This window comes from Hydra viridissima, unplaced genomic scaffold (genome assembly GCF_058129835.1).
Source record: "Hydra viridissima isolate aposymbiotic clone 2 unplaced genomic scaffold, HvirCarnegie_v1 scaffold_3, whole genome shotgun sequence".
NCBI lineage: Eukaryota > Metazoa > Cnidaria > Hydrozoa > Anthoathecata > Hydridae > Hydra > Hydra viridissima.
In genome coordinates, this window is record NW_028324302.1 from 6,035,252 (window position 1) to 6,051,161 (window position 15,910).

At 27.9% G+C, this 15,910-nt stretch overlaps 4 protein-coding genes and 2 long non-coding RNA genes across 11 annotated transcripts; 3 read left to right on the top strand and 3 right to left on the bottom strand.

Moving 5' to 3' along the window:
* The first annotated feature begins 327 nt into the window (after nucleotides 1-327).
* Nucleotides 328-4,733, top strand: LOC145202017 (lysosomal thioesterase PPT2-B-like). Of its 4 annotated transcripts, XM_090082420.1 has the most exons (9): nucleotides 328-408; nucleotides 674-870; nucleotides 989-1,084; nucleotides 2,166-2,226; nucleotides 2,378-2,433; nucleotides 2,967-3,062; nucleotides 3,934-4,027; nucleotides 4,280-4,334; nucleotides 4,448-4,733. In XM_090082420.1, the coding sequence occupies exons 2-9, from the start codon at nucleotides 696-698 to the stop codon at nucleotides 4,589-4,591; spliced, it is 777 nt and encodes a 258-aa protein (XP_089938546.1). In that variant the 5' UTR covers nucleotides 328-408; nucleotides 674-695; the 3' UTR covers nucleotides 4,592-4,733. The 4 variants fall into 4 exon arrangements, with proteins under 4 accessions (XP_089938546.1, XP_089938545.1, XP_089938547.1 ...); XM_090082419.1 differs by lacking the exon at nucleotides 328-408 and having other exon boundaries at nucleotides 473-870; XM_090082421.1 differs by lacking the exons at nucleotides 328-408; nucleotides 3,934-4,027 and having other exon boundaries at nucleotides 473-870.
* A 921-nt stretch (nucleotides 4,734-5,654) lies between these two features.
* LOC149890737 (uncharacterized) lies at nucleotides 5,655-8,681 on the bottom strand. Of its 3 annotated transcripts, none has more exons than XM_090082423.1 (4): nucleotides 8,290-8,681; nucleotides 6,978-7,102; nucleotides 6,678-6,852; nucleotides 5,655-6,529 (listed from the first exon to the last, which is right to left on the bottom strand). In XM_090082423.1, the coding sequence occupies exons 2-4, from the start codon at nucleotides 7,093-7,095 to the stop codon at nucleotides 6,157-6,159; spliced, it is 666 nt and encodes a 221-aa protein (XP_089938549.1). In that variant the 5' UTR covers nucleotides 7,096-7,102; nucleotides 8,290-8,681; the 3' UTR covers nucleotides 5,655-6,156. The 3 variants fall into 3 exon arrangements, with proteins under 3 accessions (XP_089938549.1, XP_089938552.1, XP_089938551.1); XM_090082426.1 differs by lacking the exon at nucleotides 8,290-8,681 and adding an exon at nucleotides 7,991-8,014; XM_090082425.1 differs by lacking the exon at nucleotides 8,290-8,681 and adding an exon at nucleotides 7,383-7,482.
* Nucleotides 7,606-8,615, top strand: LOC149890738 (uncharacterized). Its single transcript, XR_016450898.1, has 2 exons — nucleotides 7,606-7,883; nucleotides 8,049-8,615. It is a non-coding gene; the product is annotated as an uncharacterized LOC149890738 (long non-coding RNA).
* Nucleotides 8,682-9,639: 958 nt separating the features above from the next.
* LOC149890739 (uncharacterized) lies at nucleotides 9,640-12,164 on the top strand. The gene is made up of 4 exons (XR_016450790.1): nucleotides 9,640-9,845; nucleotides 10,181-10,320; nucleotides 10,584-10,668; nucleotides 10,758-12,164. It is a non-coding gene; the product is annotated as an uncharacterized LOC149890739 (long non-coding RNA).
* On the bottom strand, nucleotides 11,757-14,264 carry LOC149890740 (uncharacterized). The gene is made up of 2 exons (XM_090082122.1): nucleotides 13,517-14,264; nucleotides 11,757-13,365 (listed from the first exon to the last, which is right to left on the bottom strand). The coding sequence occupies exons 1-2, from the start codon at nucleotides 14,160-14,162 to the stop codon at nucleotides 13,283-13,285; spliced, it is 729 nt and encodes a 242-aa protein (XP_089938248.1). The 5' UTR covers nucleotides 14,163-14,264; the 3' UTR covers nucleotides 11,757-13,282.
* Nucleotides 14,265-14,655: 391 nt separating this feature from the next.
* Nucleotides 14,656-15,278, bottom strand: LOC145202023 (6-pyruvoyl tetrahydrobiopterin synthase-like). Its single transcript, XM_080074897.2, has 2 exons — nucleotides 15,020-15,278; nucleotides 14,656-14,945 (listed from the first exon to the last, which is right to left on the bottom strand). Exons 1-2 carry the CDS (start codon nucleotides 15,167-15,169, stop codon nucleotides 14,661-14,663), a joined length of 435 nt encoding a protein of 144 aa, XP_079931023.2. The 5' UTR covers nucleotides 15,170-15,278; the 3' UTR covers nucleotides 14,656-14,660.
* Nucleotides 15,279-15,910: the final 632 nt, after the last annotated feature.

Consider the following 15,910-nt stretch of genomic DNA (forward strand, 5'->3'; position numbering starts at 1 on the left):
AAAAATATTTGCATCCCATTTACATACACATTTTTCACTAAATGATTATTTAACTTATTTATAGCCAATTGTAAAACTCTCTCTTTTTGTTTACTTATTAATTTGCTGTGAAATAATTTATCTCAAAATTAGCCTTTTTATTTTTTACAACAATAAAAAAAGTTTTTTTTTGTTTTTTTTTTTTTTTTGTTTTAGTTGTTTTAAAGTGTAGCATTCATGATTAAAGCTTAAAAGGACTTGTACAAATTATCTATATTTTTTTAAAATTTGAGTTGTTAATGAGGAATCCTAAAGAGATTTTTAAACCAATTATTTAATGATATAATCCTTTTAGCTAATATATTAAGCTTTTGTCACAATTTACCTCTTAACTACTAACACTTGTAGATTTTATTCAATTTTCAAAAGGTATGTATTTATTTGTGATTATTGTACCAACAATAAATTTTAATTTCATTTCAACTAACTCAATGTTAATGATCAACTTATTGGTTTTTAAAAGTTAAGTAACTAATATGCAATCCATAAAAATTTAAATCTGTCGATGTATTGATGTTGGCTCCAACAATGTCTTATAGAAATTTATGAAAATGCAGTTTTACATTTTTTTGTTGAGTTTCACTCATGCAGTTTTTGGTTATAAACCTGTTGTTCTCATTCATGGTGTCCTCAGTGATGCAGCACATCTCAGTGATATGAAAGATATGGTTGAAAAGCATCACCCTGGTACCAAAATCATATTGTTAAAACTTTATCCTGAATTGGAAAGCTTTGTCCCTCTTCCTAGACAGTTGCGATTTTGGAATGAAAAAATAAAACCAATCATGCAAGAAAATCCTGATGGAGTTCACCTAATTTGTCATTCACAAGGTGTTAAAATTTTAAAAGTAAACTTTTTTTTATATTCCTACGAATTTGAAGATGTTTTTTCTTGTGAGAATTTTTTTAAAACTATTTTTTTGCAAAGAAATGCAAACTTTAATTTTAGGGGGTCTGATATGCCTTGGTATTATTGAAAACTTCGCAGATCATAATGTGCGGACATTCATAGCTCTCAGTTCACCGCTCTCTGGACAGTTTGGAGGTTTGAAAGAATGATTTTTTATAATAAAATAAAATAACGAGCTTTACAATAACGAAATACTAAATTATGTTATGTAAATACTAAATTATGTTAAAAATACTAAATTATGTTAAAAGTTCAAATGAAATTTACTCGAAAACCGTGATGAAACGGAAAACAGATTTGAAATTAGCACAAAAAATTTTAGAATAACATAAGCTTTCGTAAGATGAGAAATCATTTTTTTTAGTCAATGAAATTAAAAATTCCTATCCTTGTTTGGAATTGTATCGTTATTTCTCAAAATTTAAGCTTATGCATCTAAAAAACGATTTCTTTAAAATTATTTTGGGATGTATAAGCTTAATTAAAACATGCCAATACTGGGAAAGTTGGTTACTAAAGAGTTCCATAACCAGCTAAGATTATGGACAATGAAACCTATTGTCCAGATGATCCTTTTCAGGTACCAAGTAATGAATACTGCTATACTATCGTTGATTGTTGGGTTGATGTTAAAGCTAAAATGAGGAAAAACCCTTCATGCTAAATGCTAAATATTTGGAGTGGCAGTCGATTGTGTTAAGTGGTCAAGTTACTGGACCTTATGGCACGTCTGGAACGACAAATAGGTTTATCTCAAAGAGTGTTTCAAGAAGCGTCTAATTCCATTTGTGAAGAAACTTAACTAAGTTCACGATGTTATCTTTTGGTGAGATATGGCCAACTCGCATTAGGCACGAATCATGTGCGATTTTCTAGATGAACAAAAAATTAACCAATTAGAAAAATATACCAGGTTTACCTAATTTAACATCATTAGGACGTTGCTGGGCATTGTGCAAGATGATTACAAACTATTGAACAATAAATGTGACACAATTTCTAAATTTAGAAATAATTAGATAAAGAGTTTGAAAGAAGTATCCTAGAAAAGCGTCATTAATCTTTTTACTCATTTCACGCGTAATGTGTACGATGGAAGCCCGATAGTTTGTTATAAGTTTAATAAACATTTTTTTGTTCATTCAAGTTCAATTTTTTTTACCTTTGACTTTCGCACCATTGCCAACGTTATAAGTAGTTTAATGATTATATTTAGTGCCTGCTGAAATTCTCCAAGCTATACCTTGGTTGAATGGCACACGTGAGTCTTTATCTAAGTAAGTGAACTATTTATATTAGAGCACCTTAAGATGTGCCTTAGCAAGCGCTAAAAGAACTTTTACCAACCAAAAAATCCATTCAAAAAAAATTTCATGACTGTTCAGAACGAATGAACAATTAAATAAACGATGTCTGCGTTGTGTTTAGATACATGTATACAACATTTGCACAGGATACATTTGCGATAAGCAATTACTGGAAAGGTAAATTTATTACTATTTTTAGATTAAATTTTTTTTTGTCTCAACATTCATAAATCATTAGTATTTTTTTTTGTTGTTTGTTTTTTTCTTCACACAATTAAAAAGATAAAGAACGTTGTTTATTCAAATTTTATAAAAAACTTCTTATGCGTTTAAAACACCAAAAGTTTTGCTGAAAATTTTTGTTCACTCCTAACTTTATTTTACTTTGTGTTATAACTTTAAATGTTTTTTAATTAAGTGGAAAAGTAATGTGAGAAATGTGAAAGTCATTTTTTGGGCTGCTAATAAAGGGGGAATGAGGTGGTTTGTGACGACCCTTCAATTTCTATTATGTGTAATCAAATTGATAAGTTTAATTCCTCTTTTCATGAGTTTTTTAGTATTAAAAAAGAAAATGAAACTTTAAACCGAGTATTTTGTGATATTTAGGAGTTTTCATCCTAAAGGATTAAATGCTTAAGCTTATAAAAGTTATCTAATTAAATATGAAAGTATAGTTGCTTTTGTTTTTTTTGTTTACATTATCTCAGATCCCCGAGAAGCATATCGTCAGGAATACGAATCTTATGCTAGTTATCTCCCGCTCATTGAAAACAATCCCCACTGTAAAAGAGTTATTCCAGAAGGTTTATTGATGTTTTAATCACTTTTTTTTCTCTTTTTTTTTATTCTGTGAATTTTTTGTTATCATACTCTATTTCTGTCTTTGTGAACTTTTTTTCTTTATTTGGATCATTAATAAAAATTATCGTTTGACCTTTTTATCATTTCAGTTTCAACTTTTAGGCCTAATTTTGTTATAAAGAAGGCCACAAACAAACAAAAAAAAAAAAACAAAAAAAAAGAACAACGTATAGCCTGTGTAAGTAGGTTTTCATAGATAATATTTGTTTTGATTGCAGCCTCAGTATTTTTAAGGTAAGGTAAACCATAAGGTACCACATTGATCAGGCTTTTTTCTGAAATTTAATCTGCTTGAAAGCTGGTTCAAGTTACATATTACCCAAGATTTCGCTAAATACTATCTTGATGCATTCGTTAGTACGGATGACGGAATCAACCATAAAAGTAAGACCTTTTAGGAGCACTGTTAAATTTCATAACGAGAATAACTACGTGATGAGGAGATATTCTTTTATACGAATCCAACAAAGTTTTAATTTTTTTCCTGAAGGATAAATCTCTCATATTACGGAAATTTTTCTCTAAAAAATCATTTTATAGAGGACTATGACTCGGGAGGTAATAGCCCCCTCTATGAAAAGATAGATAACCTCTCCTTAAAGGTTATCAAAAGAGATTAAAAGTATTGGGTTTGGTTTTTAGTCAAGTCAGTAACCATTTCAAGACTCTGCATTCGAGAAGAGATATTTAGTTTATTTTTAAACACTTTTTGACAACTAATAAACAAAATCTACGCAAATGTAATAGCACATAATTTATCAATATTAAGACAAAAATTCTGAAGTTCATTGCAGCTTAAAATTTCTTTTATAGAAGCAAATAATCGAAAAAAGAATTTTTTAAAATTGGAAAATCTGGTTTTAATTGGTGGACCTGAAGATGAAGTTATTAAACCTTGGCAGTCAAGGTTCTTTAGTTTATAATTAAATTTTTTTTTTTCTTTTTTTTTTTTTTTTTTTTTTTTTAACTTAGAAAATAACGCATATAGATATCATTTACAGTTGCTTTGATAATATTTAAATTTTTTATGAATTAGAAATTAGTTTTTATATCTCTCATTTATCATCAATCCACAATCCATTATTTGATGGTAAAAATGAAGGAAAATTATAATTAACAAACATCCACTTCGTTGGAAAATCGATCTTTTTACTTTTAGCTTGTTTGGTTTCTACGACAACGATCTAAATATGGTAGATATGACGAATCAAACTGTAAGTATTCAATTTTGTTTTACATTTTAAAAAGCATGCTTGTATGAAAAAAGTTTTAATAACTGGTTTTGATTATTTGCTATGCTCTTACTTGGATTGGTCTTTTCCTTTAGATGTTCCAAGAAGATTGGTTTGGTCTGCGCACACTGCATGAAAAAGGCAATGTCCACTTATTTACCATACCTAACGTGCGTCATGCTGATTGGCATGGTGATGAGAACGTCTTCGAAAATGCAATCAAAAAATTTTTAAATTAAAATTTATTACCAAATTTCTGTAAAGTATAATAAATTTTTAACCTTTTATTTTCGATTAATTAAACTTTAGTTTGTTATTATTTAATTTGATTATGTATTAATCCTTTCGTTTTTGAATTATAGCAAATTTATCAGCATTTTATATTACAATGCTATTCTTTCTGTGTTAGAAAATAGCAATTTGACAATGTTTTTGGCTCTGAAAGTTATTTATAAAAAGTTATGAAAAAGAAAAATGTCATGAATGGGATGGATCATGAGTAGCGTAATGAAGATATTGAGATTGTTTTACGGGTTGTGTTTTTTGGTCGATATTTTCGTCTATTGGTTTGTAATAATGAATTTGCTTTCTCTTTCATGTTACTTGCATTTGTTCTGCGTAGTGGATCCATAAAAATCAATGAGGAAAGTTTTGTTTAGAAAGTTTTCTTGTTCCTAAAGTTTAAGTAGATAGGAGTTTCCATCAGGTGTTTCTAATCCTCTTGATGGCTGCTCCCAATTATTAACAGTCCGTAAGTTTTGTTAACTAAAAAACCTTGCAGTAAGCATGAAATTCCAAAAAATTTTAAGTTTCAACATTTGAAGAAAATAACTTGCCGTTTTCATCGGAAAAGATTGTAAATTCTCCAATATCTATCCATAAATTTGAAGAAATTGCATAAATGCATTATATACTTTTCCTGGGTATTTTATACACTTTCAAAAAAAATTTTTATTTCCTACTGAAATAAACATTTTAAAAAATTTTGAAAACATTAAGGCGTGGCAATTAAATCACATTTTGTCTTTGTTTATATAACTTGATCAAAGTATACCGTATCACGATCTTTTTTCTTTTTTCTTTTTTTTTTCTTTTGCTTCTCGTCTAAAACATAGAGCATTCATCGAAAATTAAGGTTGATGACCTCGTTATTTTGTATCAGTTTTAACAATCGGACATTCTGGGAACTCTTTTTTCACCGAATTGTTTTACTTTATACTATAACCATTCAATTCTGCATAACATCCCTATAAAAAAAACTCATTGTTGATAAGATTTATGCTATAGCGATAATCACATTCATTTCAATTTATTGAGTTGAATTCTTTAATTTAATCGACTTTACTTTAAAAATATACACATTTTAGGGATAGAACAATATTGAAGATATAAATTTTTAAAAAAATATTATAACGATTACAATTTAATAAATGCATATATTATTTTATGAATATTAAGTTCACATGAAAATTTTCTCTTTCATTCACTAATTGAACGAAATTTTTGTAGCAATTTTTCCTTTAATTGTCGCTTTATCTTTATATCTAATCTTTAACTTGTTGCTAAATGATGTTTTTTTGTATCGTTTTCTAGAGGCTGAATATTACTTTATGGCAGTAAGTGTTAGTTTTCGCCAGTGTACAATACCTTTCGTCTATTGTATTTGACTTAAAATAATACTTTTTATGCTGAAAGCATTAGTTTCCTCATAGTCTCTGTTTCTTGATCATGAAAAGTAAATTCCGGTTGATTATAGCACAGTGACTTGTTACATACTATACTTGAGTGGAATACTTAAAGGGACCTACTGGATATCGTCGATACATCGAGGCGGTATCATAAGTTCGTTTTCATCGTTTTCTGTTTCGTTTTTTAAAAGAGAAGCGTTTTCTTCTGCTTTACTTTTACGATTAAACAGATAATATGGTTTCTTTGTTATTTTTTTCGTTTTACTCCTTTTGCATTTTACCCCTTCTACAAGGTCACTGTTTTCTCGGCAGAGCAGTTTTTTGCTCTCATAAAAACCACTGTCACTATTGTTATTATTGTTGTTTAAATTTAAACGACGTAGTTTGCTAATTGTTTGTCGGCACACGTTGTTTTTTGCACGATAAATCGTGTTTAAACTTTTTGTACGCTTTTTGACCTTTGTTTTTACCTCGATATTCAGAATATTTCTAAAAACATTAGTTAACAACTTTTTTTACTATATATATATATATATATATATATATATATATATATATATATATATATATATATAACATTCTTATATGATAAAACTTTCTTGAATACAGTTAGAAATATAGTTATCTAATAACGAACCTGAATTCTAATGAATCTAAGGCTTCTTGAGTACTTGTCACGGATGATTCTCCGTCTGTGCTGATTGAATAACAGCCGCTGTCGCGACGAGTGCATATTTTGGTAGCTTCTTCGCTGTAGCTTCTTCTTAACGACTTTGTTAAAAATGAACGAGACGTAAAAGCTTTTGAAAGGCCTAACAAAAAACACATCAAAGTAAATTATTTTTTTCCAAAACTCATTTCTTTTTTTTCCTTTAATTTACAATTTTTACTCTTTTTAAAATCGGAACAAAGATTAATGAAGACTCTTTTTACTTACTGAACTTTCCACTTTCGATAAATCTTTTTTTTTTTGTTTTAAAAAGAGATTTGGAATATAAAGGATTGTACTGATTCGTAGCTGAATCGCTGCCATATTCAAAAGATGTCACTGACATTTTTAGCCTAAAACGATACAGTTAATCTGATTATTTAAACCATAATAAACCTGCCCTACAGATGATCACGGTGATTAGGACGAGATTATTCTTTGTAGCTATTAAACAACTGTGCAGCGACTTCTCCACTTTTATCTATGAGTTGTTATTGGATTATTTTATTACAGTTTTTGCGGAGAAATTTAGATGTTGTTTGTTTGAGAATTGCTTAACTCTAGAATATTGAATAGAAAATTAAGAAATGAACGCGACTTTAATATTAAAACCTTATTAGTCAAGTTACAAACCAGTATTAAGTAAGTAGAATTCATTAATAAAATATATCCAAACGGAATGAAAGCATTTTTTTCTTTTGAAATGCTTACGTGCCAAATTCGGCATAAATGAAGTTTTATGCTTACACATAGTTTATCGTTTCTTGTTATTGATCATAACAAGGAAGCACCAAGACGAGATTGTTTTGAAAGCTTTTCAAAATTAAATGCTTTGTTTGAATTTCACGGAATTATTCGGTTCGATTATTTCCTTTCATAAATATTGACAATTTTTTTGCTACTGATGACTCATACTTTGACATCTTCGCACTTATGTATTACAACTATGAAAATGAACTCTTAAGTTTAAAACAAATGTAAATGCAAATATAATAAGCTCAGTTGAAGCGCTTATGCGTTACACTATTTTTATCCGGGAATACGTCGCAATAGTTAATAGCCAAAATATGGTCACCAACGTTTTTGGGAAAATTCAGTTTCAGACATTTTTCGAAAGCTAACGCTGTTTTTAATGTATGCTAAAGTTAGATAAACATTTTACTTATGCATTTTACTTATGCTAATTTTACTTATGTATTTTACTTATTACTAAAAAAAAAAAGAAAAAAAGAAGCACTAACTATGGATTATCTAACAACGTTTTTTTCCTCCAGTAAAATTCACAAAATTTTGTTTTAGGTAAAAGAGCTGTTAGCCATCGATATACTCAACTAACAATGCCGTTTTTATGATAAATGTTTTATTAAGCGTCTTGTTTTTGTAAATAATACTTCGAACATAAACGAAACACATCAAATAACGTAAGCAAAAAAAAAAAAAGAAAAATGTTTAACCGGCTTAACACTTTCGGTGTCAAACATTCGGTTAAATTCAAATCTTAAAATTTATTTATAAAGCGATATTTTCCTAAGTTTTTTACCTTGTGAGATCTGGTGCAGAACAGTTTTTCACCAACGATTTGCTGAACCACAGGGAGCCTGACTGATGCTTTTTAACGGAGTTAAAAACTCAATAAACCAATCTTAAACCATTTCTAATTATCTTCGTTCTAATGTTCTGCTTTTCTTAATGGAGAAAGAGGGTAACTATCAAAGCAAGATTATGCACGCAAAAATTCAACTTGTAATTCAATTTAAAGATCAACTGAACACAATCGATATAAATCTTCCTAAAACGGCTTGATCTAATTTTACGATATGAATCAGCGTGTCAAGCAATCTAAAGAATGTGTACAAGAAAATAAAATTTTGTAATCCTGTTTTGTTTATGAAATAAGAAATAAGCTGATTCTTATAGCAGTTTTACTTTGGTATTTTGAAATTTGTACACATCGACTATATTGAGATTACGTCATAATAATACATTCTATAGTAAATAAAAGCACCCAGCAACTACTTCCTGCATTTTAGGTCATCAACATTTTGGTTTTTTATTCTTAAGGAGCATTAAAATAAATAGTTTTAAAAAATTTTAATTTATAAAAAAAATATTAAAATGTTACAATATTAAAACAACGTTTTTGAAAAAAAAATGATAAGAGATTTTTAAAGTAGACATGCATTCAAATTTTCAACTGTCCCCTCCTCCCTCCAAACCCTCTTATAATTGACACAAACCCTTAAGGTAGTGTGGTTAGCGGTGCTGACCAGTTTACCGACTTTGGTATTATTCGAGATCATTAACAATCTTTTGGATGTAAGGCACACTTGCATTCACATTTGCATTTCAATATTACTTTGGTTTTTTAATGTTCAAACGTTATTCAGATCCTGAAAAAGTAAATACTTTTGGTTGTTTTTGGTTATTTAGACAACATGAAGTTGCCGATACATTCTTATTACAAAGTAAATGTTCGTCAGTGTGTTTAGATGCGTTTCCAAAAAGAACTTTTACTGCTTTTGCAATGTTTAATCGTTCGGCTCAAACTTCTTTTAAAATTTATAAACCACGAATTAAGAAGTATTTTGTAATATTTTATTCTTTTAATTTAGTCTTCATAATCTTAAAAAAGATTTGTGGCTTATCGTAAGTAATCATATTAATGGGTAATTACTCTTACTAGATGTAACAATTTTTTCAGAATGTTGCACACTGATGTGCATTAAAGTATCAATATTATTCACTAAAATACCAATATCAAACATATTCAATATGTGAAAATAATACAAAATTTTTTTGTTTGCGGAAATTAACTAATGAGCTCTGCTTTCAACCACAATAAATAAGATGAACTGCACTTGATAATGAATTTTAAATTTTTACTAATAATGTCAAGCAAGTTTCAATAGTCATAGAGTACTGTTATGTATAGTATCTCTAGAAATTGTTCATTATTAAATTTTTATAAAATTATAAAAATTACGTTCAGAAAAGAGTAAGGTGATGAAGAAAATAAAAAGCATAAAGAGTGTGATAAAAGTAACGGAGATTTACCAGAATGAAATAGAGCAGTTGAAAATTGATTGGTTGATTTGTGTGAGTAGTTAATAATTTTACTACCCAAAAATGACCCAGCAACTTTTTGGGTTTATAATTATGTTAATCTTTGTGAGCTTTTTTAATAATTTTTATATAAATAATTAACTAATTTATCAATAACTAAGTTACATAATTTTTTAGTAGAAACTGGTCTATAGAGCCCAGGTACTCAAACAGCTTTTTTTTTTACAAAAAATCTATGATAAACAGATTGTCTTTGTTATGTGTTCTGTTACGTTTCCCAAAAATATATTCAATACTTAAATTTTTTTAAAAATATCGATTAAAAAATGACACAGTTCTTTTTAATCCATAGCTTAATGATTATTTAGGAAGCAGTCTAGGAAAAACCTTTGAAGAGCATGCAAAAGCAAAGTTACAATGAATGAAAGTCATGAAGAGGAGAAACCAATCAATAAATTTAGGATTTTGATCACCTTCTCTTCAACACCATTTAAAATCTTCTACGCAAGTACGATTTAAATGTAATTAGAAAAACATGAAATGATTAAAAAAAAAAATCTCTCATTTCGAAAAAAAAAAAATAGGTCTTACTATGAAAAATAATTGTGTTTTTATACATTTTTATGTTTTTACAAAAAGCAATAACTTTTACTTTCATTAAATGCCGCGATGGCTCCCAATTACTAGTAAACGTGTTAATTTAAGTGAATCAAAAATATTTCCTAATTCTATTTTTTTTTTTTTTTTTTTTTTTTTTTTTTTGTATGGAAGAAAACAAGACGCGTATGATCGCATGTTGCAACAACTGTACGTGAAGAATAGCGTGTAAAAGAAAAGGGAGTGATAACTCTAGCTGGTATTCATAGCTTTCACATTTTTAAAAAACCAATTTTTTTAAATATTGGAATCGTTATCGAATTTGACAGTAAAGTTTTTTCATTTTAGATTTTTTAAATCATGCAAGACCATGAATAAGTAAACATTTTACGTCAAATCTTTTGAATCGTATCGTATTAAATCTGTAACTTTTTTTTTTATTAACTGTATAGAGCTGTATTAGTTGTACCTTCTAGTGCATTTTTTTATAAAATATAAAATACGTTTGAAGAACTAATTAAATTAAAATCGCTCAAGAAAAGCGACATTATTGAGACAGTGTCAGAAGATATTTAAATTTAAACTCGCACTCGTCAATTTTTTTGTAAAAAATATCTTTTAATGGCAGATGGTTTTCAATTTTTTTTTTTTTGGTCTATTTTTAACATTTTTTATTTTCAAAACGCTGGCTTTTAATTTGGCACTCACAAAGTCTGTTTCTTTAGAACAAAATCTTAGATGTGATTTTAACAATAAAAAATAGGGTGTAGAGGATGTGCATTTGATGGCAATTATGAATTTTCTTTTTAACGGAACAAAAACTTAATCTCAATAAACTTATTGCTTTTAATCCGCTGTAAATGGCAGCTCGAGAATCTTCTTTTTTTTTTTTTTTTTTTTTTGATTGAGAAAAACATAATTACTAAACTAAAAAGTGGAAAACGAGAAACTTAAAAAGGGGTGCCAACTGCAAGTAAAATCCTGTGTATCTAAGAATGAAATATCGAATGTAGGATAAGTTTTAAAAGATTTGAAAGTATCTAAAAGTTTTTGAAAGATTTCAATATGCTTCGATAGATTTATTATCTTTCACTACAAATTTCGTAGGAACTAAAGTTTAAATTTATAAGAGTGAAGGTTTCAATTTTAATTATTTTCAAAACAAACCACGAGTGAAAGTTCCGCCTAAAAATAACTTTTGATTACATTAACCGATTATTAAACCCAAGTTGAAAAAGATAAATTGAAGAGTAGAAATGTTTTTTTTCTTTGTCTAGTTAGGGGTTACCTGTAAAGAATATTTTTTTCGGTGATTCTCTTCAAATTCACAACGAACAAGACTTTCAGTTTTAAAATGTTTTGCAATTTTCTCCATGACTATTGATAAAACTCATCTCTACAACTCCAAACTTACTGGTAAAACTAAAATTGTTAAATATCTCATCTCAAGCAGTTGATAAAGTGTTAAATATTAACATAAAATATATACATATACTTTGTGTGTGTGTGCACCCACACACACACACCCACACACACACAGTGGGGTGCAAAAAATGCCATACTAAAATTTTTTTTCTTTAAAACTAGTATTGAAGTTAAAATGCATAATCAAGTTGAACAAAAAACCATTTTATGTGGCAGTGAATATTAAATGGCAGAAGATGTATGTCTATATGTTAACTAACATTTATATTATCAAAATCTTTGACAAATCTCTTAAAATTGGCAACATTTAGTATTAGAGAAAACAGTTGACTGACAGATATTTGAAGAATTATCGAAGCTACTGACTAAGGAGAGTCTGACCAGAAGAGTATGACTATGGAGAGTCTCACAGAAATATTTGGAAATGTTTTCAACAGCAATACCATTACAAAATTGGTGAAGAAATATCAACTGGTAAAACTAAAAGGTCTGTTAGATAAGAGTATACAGTGAAAAAAATTGAAGATTTTAATCCTCAGACTTGCAAGGCAACAGTCAAGTGACAAAAAGATTAATGGTTGAGGTTGATTAGTGCACACAAAGTTAGAAAAGTACACCAGATGTGTAGAATTAAGGACCAGCATGTGTATTAAAATATCTTAGTTAATCAATCTATAACTAGTATAGAAGAGTTTTTTGCTTACTTTTGCATACAATTACTACTTTCAACTACGATCACAAGTATACAGCATAATTAAATGACTAATGGCTAACAATCTATTTAAACCCAATAGAAACCTATGGTCTTTATTGGGCAGAAAAACTTCTCCTCAGCGGTTGGAATGAATTGCCAGTAAACCTGTTAACAAGCCTTGTAAATAGTGTGCCTATAATATGTACAGAAGTCATTAAGCAATTAATAGTCAATTAAATACTAAAATCACTAAAATCTAAAACTTTAAAAATATTTTACAATTTATACCTTCTGTTTTTTAATACTCTATACATTGTTTCAGTTGTCTGATATTATTTAACAATGGTAAATAAGTAAGACTGAAGCATTTTTTTTGTTATTTTTTTATGAAAGAAAACTTTTTTTTGGCTCTTTTATTGTACCCCACTCATTTATTGAACACCATATACATATGTAAATGCATATATGTGTCTGTGTGTATATGTGTATATACACATATATATAATACATTTACAGATATATACATACACACATATATTACTGCACCTTCATACATAAATACTGTTCTGTTAAAATTGAGATCATTAGTTTGTATATATAAACTATACTGTTATGTCAAAGTTCACCAGTCTGCAAACACAATGCAGTTAAAATATATGTGTAATGATTCTTTTCTTAAAGGCCATCCACCAAAAAGAAATGTTCCATAATTCAGTGTCAAAAATTTTGTCAACATGAAATAAAACAAGCATTTTTAGTCTTTTTTGCCAGCATAAACTGCATTACGCAGTTCCATTTCTTTGGATTTCGTCTGTATTTGCAAAGATTCTATTTTATCTAGAAGAAATGCACTTTACTTTACATAGAGTTTTTGAGAAATAACTTCTAAGTTTTTTATATAAATAACTCTTATAGAAGCTCAAAACAATTCATTTAATTTTATATTGCGTAAAAAAATTTATATTATAAAATTTAAATCAACTTTTACCTTTTGTAGAATCAATCAATCTTTGTAACCTCAATGCATTTAACATATTAGCTTCTTGCTTTTCATTCATTTGTCGGTAATTATCCTCTAAATACTTAATTTGATCTTCACTACTTGACTCTTTTTTAGAGAACTCCTCATTTGCCCTTTCAAGGCAAATCATTTTTGAAGTGCTTTTAAAAACCTCTTTTTTTAAATCAGTACTCTTTTCTTCATAATAAGCTCGTGTTTTAAGAAGATTGCAATATTCAGAACTAAGTTCATCAAGTCTCTGCTTAGCCTCATTTAGGCGTAAACTATTTTCTTGATATTTTGTTTGAGCAGAGCGCAACTTATTTTCCATCTTGGTAATTATGTTATCTGATTCCACCTCTTTTTCTTCCAGCACTCGCCGATGCAACTCACTGCGGTCAATTTGAATTTCAAGAGTTTTTAACTTATCAACTATTTCACCACGTTGTCGATCTGCATTAATAATTTGCATTTCAACCATTTCAATTTTTTTCATCAAACCTTCCTTTTCATTTAGTACAGCTTCCAAATGCTGTTTTGATGATCGAAGAGCTGATTCAAGGACTTTGATCCTATTTTCTGAAAACTGTGATTGTTCTACCATAGCTAGAAGTGTCTCCTTAAAGGCTTGCATATTTTATCTGTGTTAAACTTACCTAAACTAATTTTGCATTTCACCAAGATATAAATTATTACTGAAACAAAAGATAATATAACATTTTATATGTATTTAATTATATATGTATGTATATACATATATATATATATATATATATATATATATATATATATATATATATATATATATATATATATATATATATATATATATATATATATATATATATATATATATATATATATATATATATAACACACACACACACACACATAAAAAGAGAAATTATTTGAAATATATGTATATATAAAAAAAAGATATAAAGCTTTTAATATTCTATTAAATAGTTATATAATTATTATCTGTAAATGTGTCTGATATATATATAACTTTTAATATTCTATTAAATAGTTATATAATTATTATCTGTAAATGTGTCTGATATATATATATATATATATATATATATATATATATATATATATATATATATATATATATATATATATATAACTATTTATTACTTTTTCCACCTCTATAAAAAGCAACATTTTTATCTGTTTCTTTAACACTGACTTCATACAAAAGTTCTGGCTCATCCATGACAGATATCATACTATTCCATGCAAATAGTGCAAGATTTTCAGCTGAAGTTACCTTATCTTTGAACCAAGGTACATCCATATCAAGGTTCTTATGATCAAGAACATCTACTATACATATTTTCATGTAGTCCTTTAGTTTGTTAAGATTGATAACCATACCCGTTTTCTCGTTTATAGGTCCATAAACAGTGATCTAGAAAGAAAATTGAACTTTTAGTTACACTATACAAAATAAATTTGAAATCAACTGGGAGAAATCATTTTTACCTGAATCTGGTAGTTGTGGCCATGCCCATATTTATTATTACATTTCCCATAAATTTCCTTATTTTCCTCGTCAGAAAGTAGTTGGCTATTCAGACGATGGGAAGAACAAACGGTTTCAGTCCGAGATAAAAAAACGAGAGGCCGCTCCATGCTTTTCTTAAACTTTTTTAGTTCTTTAAAATTTTAAACTGAAATAAAACCACTTGTTGCTATAAGAAAGATAAAAGAACTTGAAGATTAGTATTATTAGACACCTTTGTTTTGAATTTGGGATTAGTACGCATGCGTCATTACTTACTATTGCAACTAAACATTTTTTTTCCTGTAAAATTTTATTAATAGGTTTGGAAAAAGATAAATAGAATTAACTGTCTTCTAAGGGGTGTTTGTAAGAGCTCGACCAGCAGGCTGGAGTCAATTTTATAAAAATTTTTCTCGCCCAACACATTTTGTGAAAATGTAAAAATTATCATATTACGAAAATATCTTCGAGATTAAAAAAAGTTTCGAAATATCTTCGTTATTTTTAAAAGAAAATCACAAATTCCTTAATTACACACACCTTTGATTTTTAAACAATCAAAAAATTAATATACATAAAAACTATAACTAAGAATTGGCGTTTGTTTTTCTGTTTTTTCACGATCAATACCGAATAGTTCAAACTTCTTCATCAGTCTTTCAAGATAAAGCGAAATTTTTTTAAAGGTTTAATAAAAAATAAACTCCGCGTTTAAAACAGCGAAGTTTTTGGAATGACAATTTTACATTCTTGTTTAAATTTGTTATTTAAAACATGTTATGAAAATAAGTTAAACGGTTTTTATTGAATAGCAATTACGCGAAAAATCTGAAAGAGTTGAAATAAAAAATAAAGAATGTTAGGTGACA

Bases quoted from the DNA above. Each gene is read 5' to 3' on its own strand.
- LOC149890737 (XM_090082423.1), bottom strand. From the start codon at position 7,095: ATGTCAGTGACATCTTTTGAATATGGCAGCGATTCAGCTACGAATCAG. The intron at 6,853-6,977 runs GTAAGTAAAAAG...GTTTTTTGTTAG, and splicing joins TATCGAAAGTGGAAAGTTCA to GCCTTTCAAAAGCTTTTACG. The intron at 6,530-6,677 runs GTTCGTTATTAG...TAATGTTTTTAG, and splicing joins TTAGATTCATTAGAATTCAG to AAATATTCTGAATATCGAGG.
- LOC145202017 (XM_090082419.1), top strand. From the start codon at position 585: ATGAAAATGCAGTTTTACATTTTTTTGTTGAGTTTCACTCATGCAGTT. The intron at 2,434-2,966 runs GTAAATTTATTA...ACATTATCTCAG, and splicing joins GATAAGCAATTACTGGAAAG to ATCCCCGAGAAGCATATCGT. The intron at 3,063-3,933 runs GTTTATTGATGT...TTTCTTTTATAG, and splicing joins TAAAAGAGTTATTCCAGAAG to AAGCAAATAATCGAAAAAAG.
- LOC145202023 (XM_080074897.2), bottom strand. From the start codon at position 15,169: ATGGAGCGGCCTCTCGTTTTTTTATCTCGGACTGAAACCGTTTGTTCT. The intron at 14,946-15,019 runs GTAAAAATGATT...TTTTCTTTCTAG, and splicing joins GCCACAACTACCAGATTCAG to ATCACTGTTTATGGACCTAT.
- LOC149890740 (XM_090082122.1), bottom strand. From the start codon at position 14,162: ATGCAAGCCTTTAAGGAGACACTTCTAGCTATGGTAGAACAATCACAG. The intron at 13,366-13,516 runs GTAAAAGTTGAT...CATTTCTTCTAG, and splicing joins ATTGATTGATTCTACAAAAG to ATAAAATAGAATCTTTGCAA.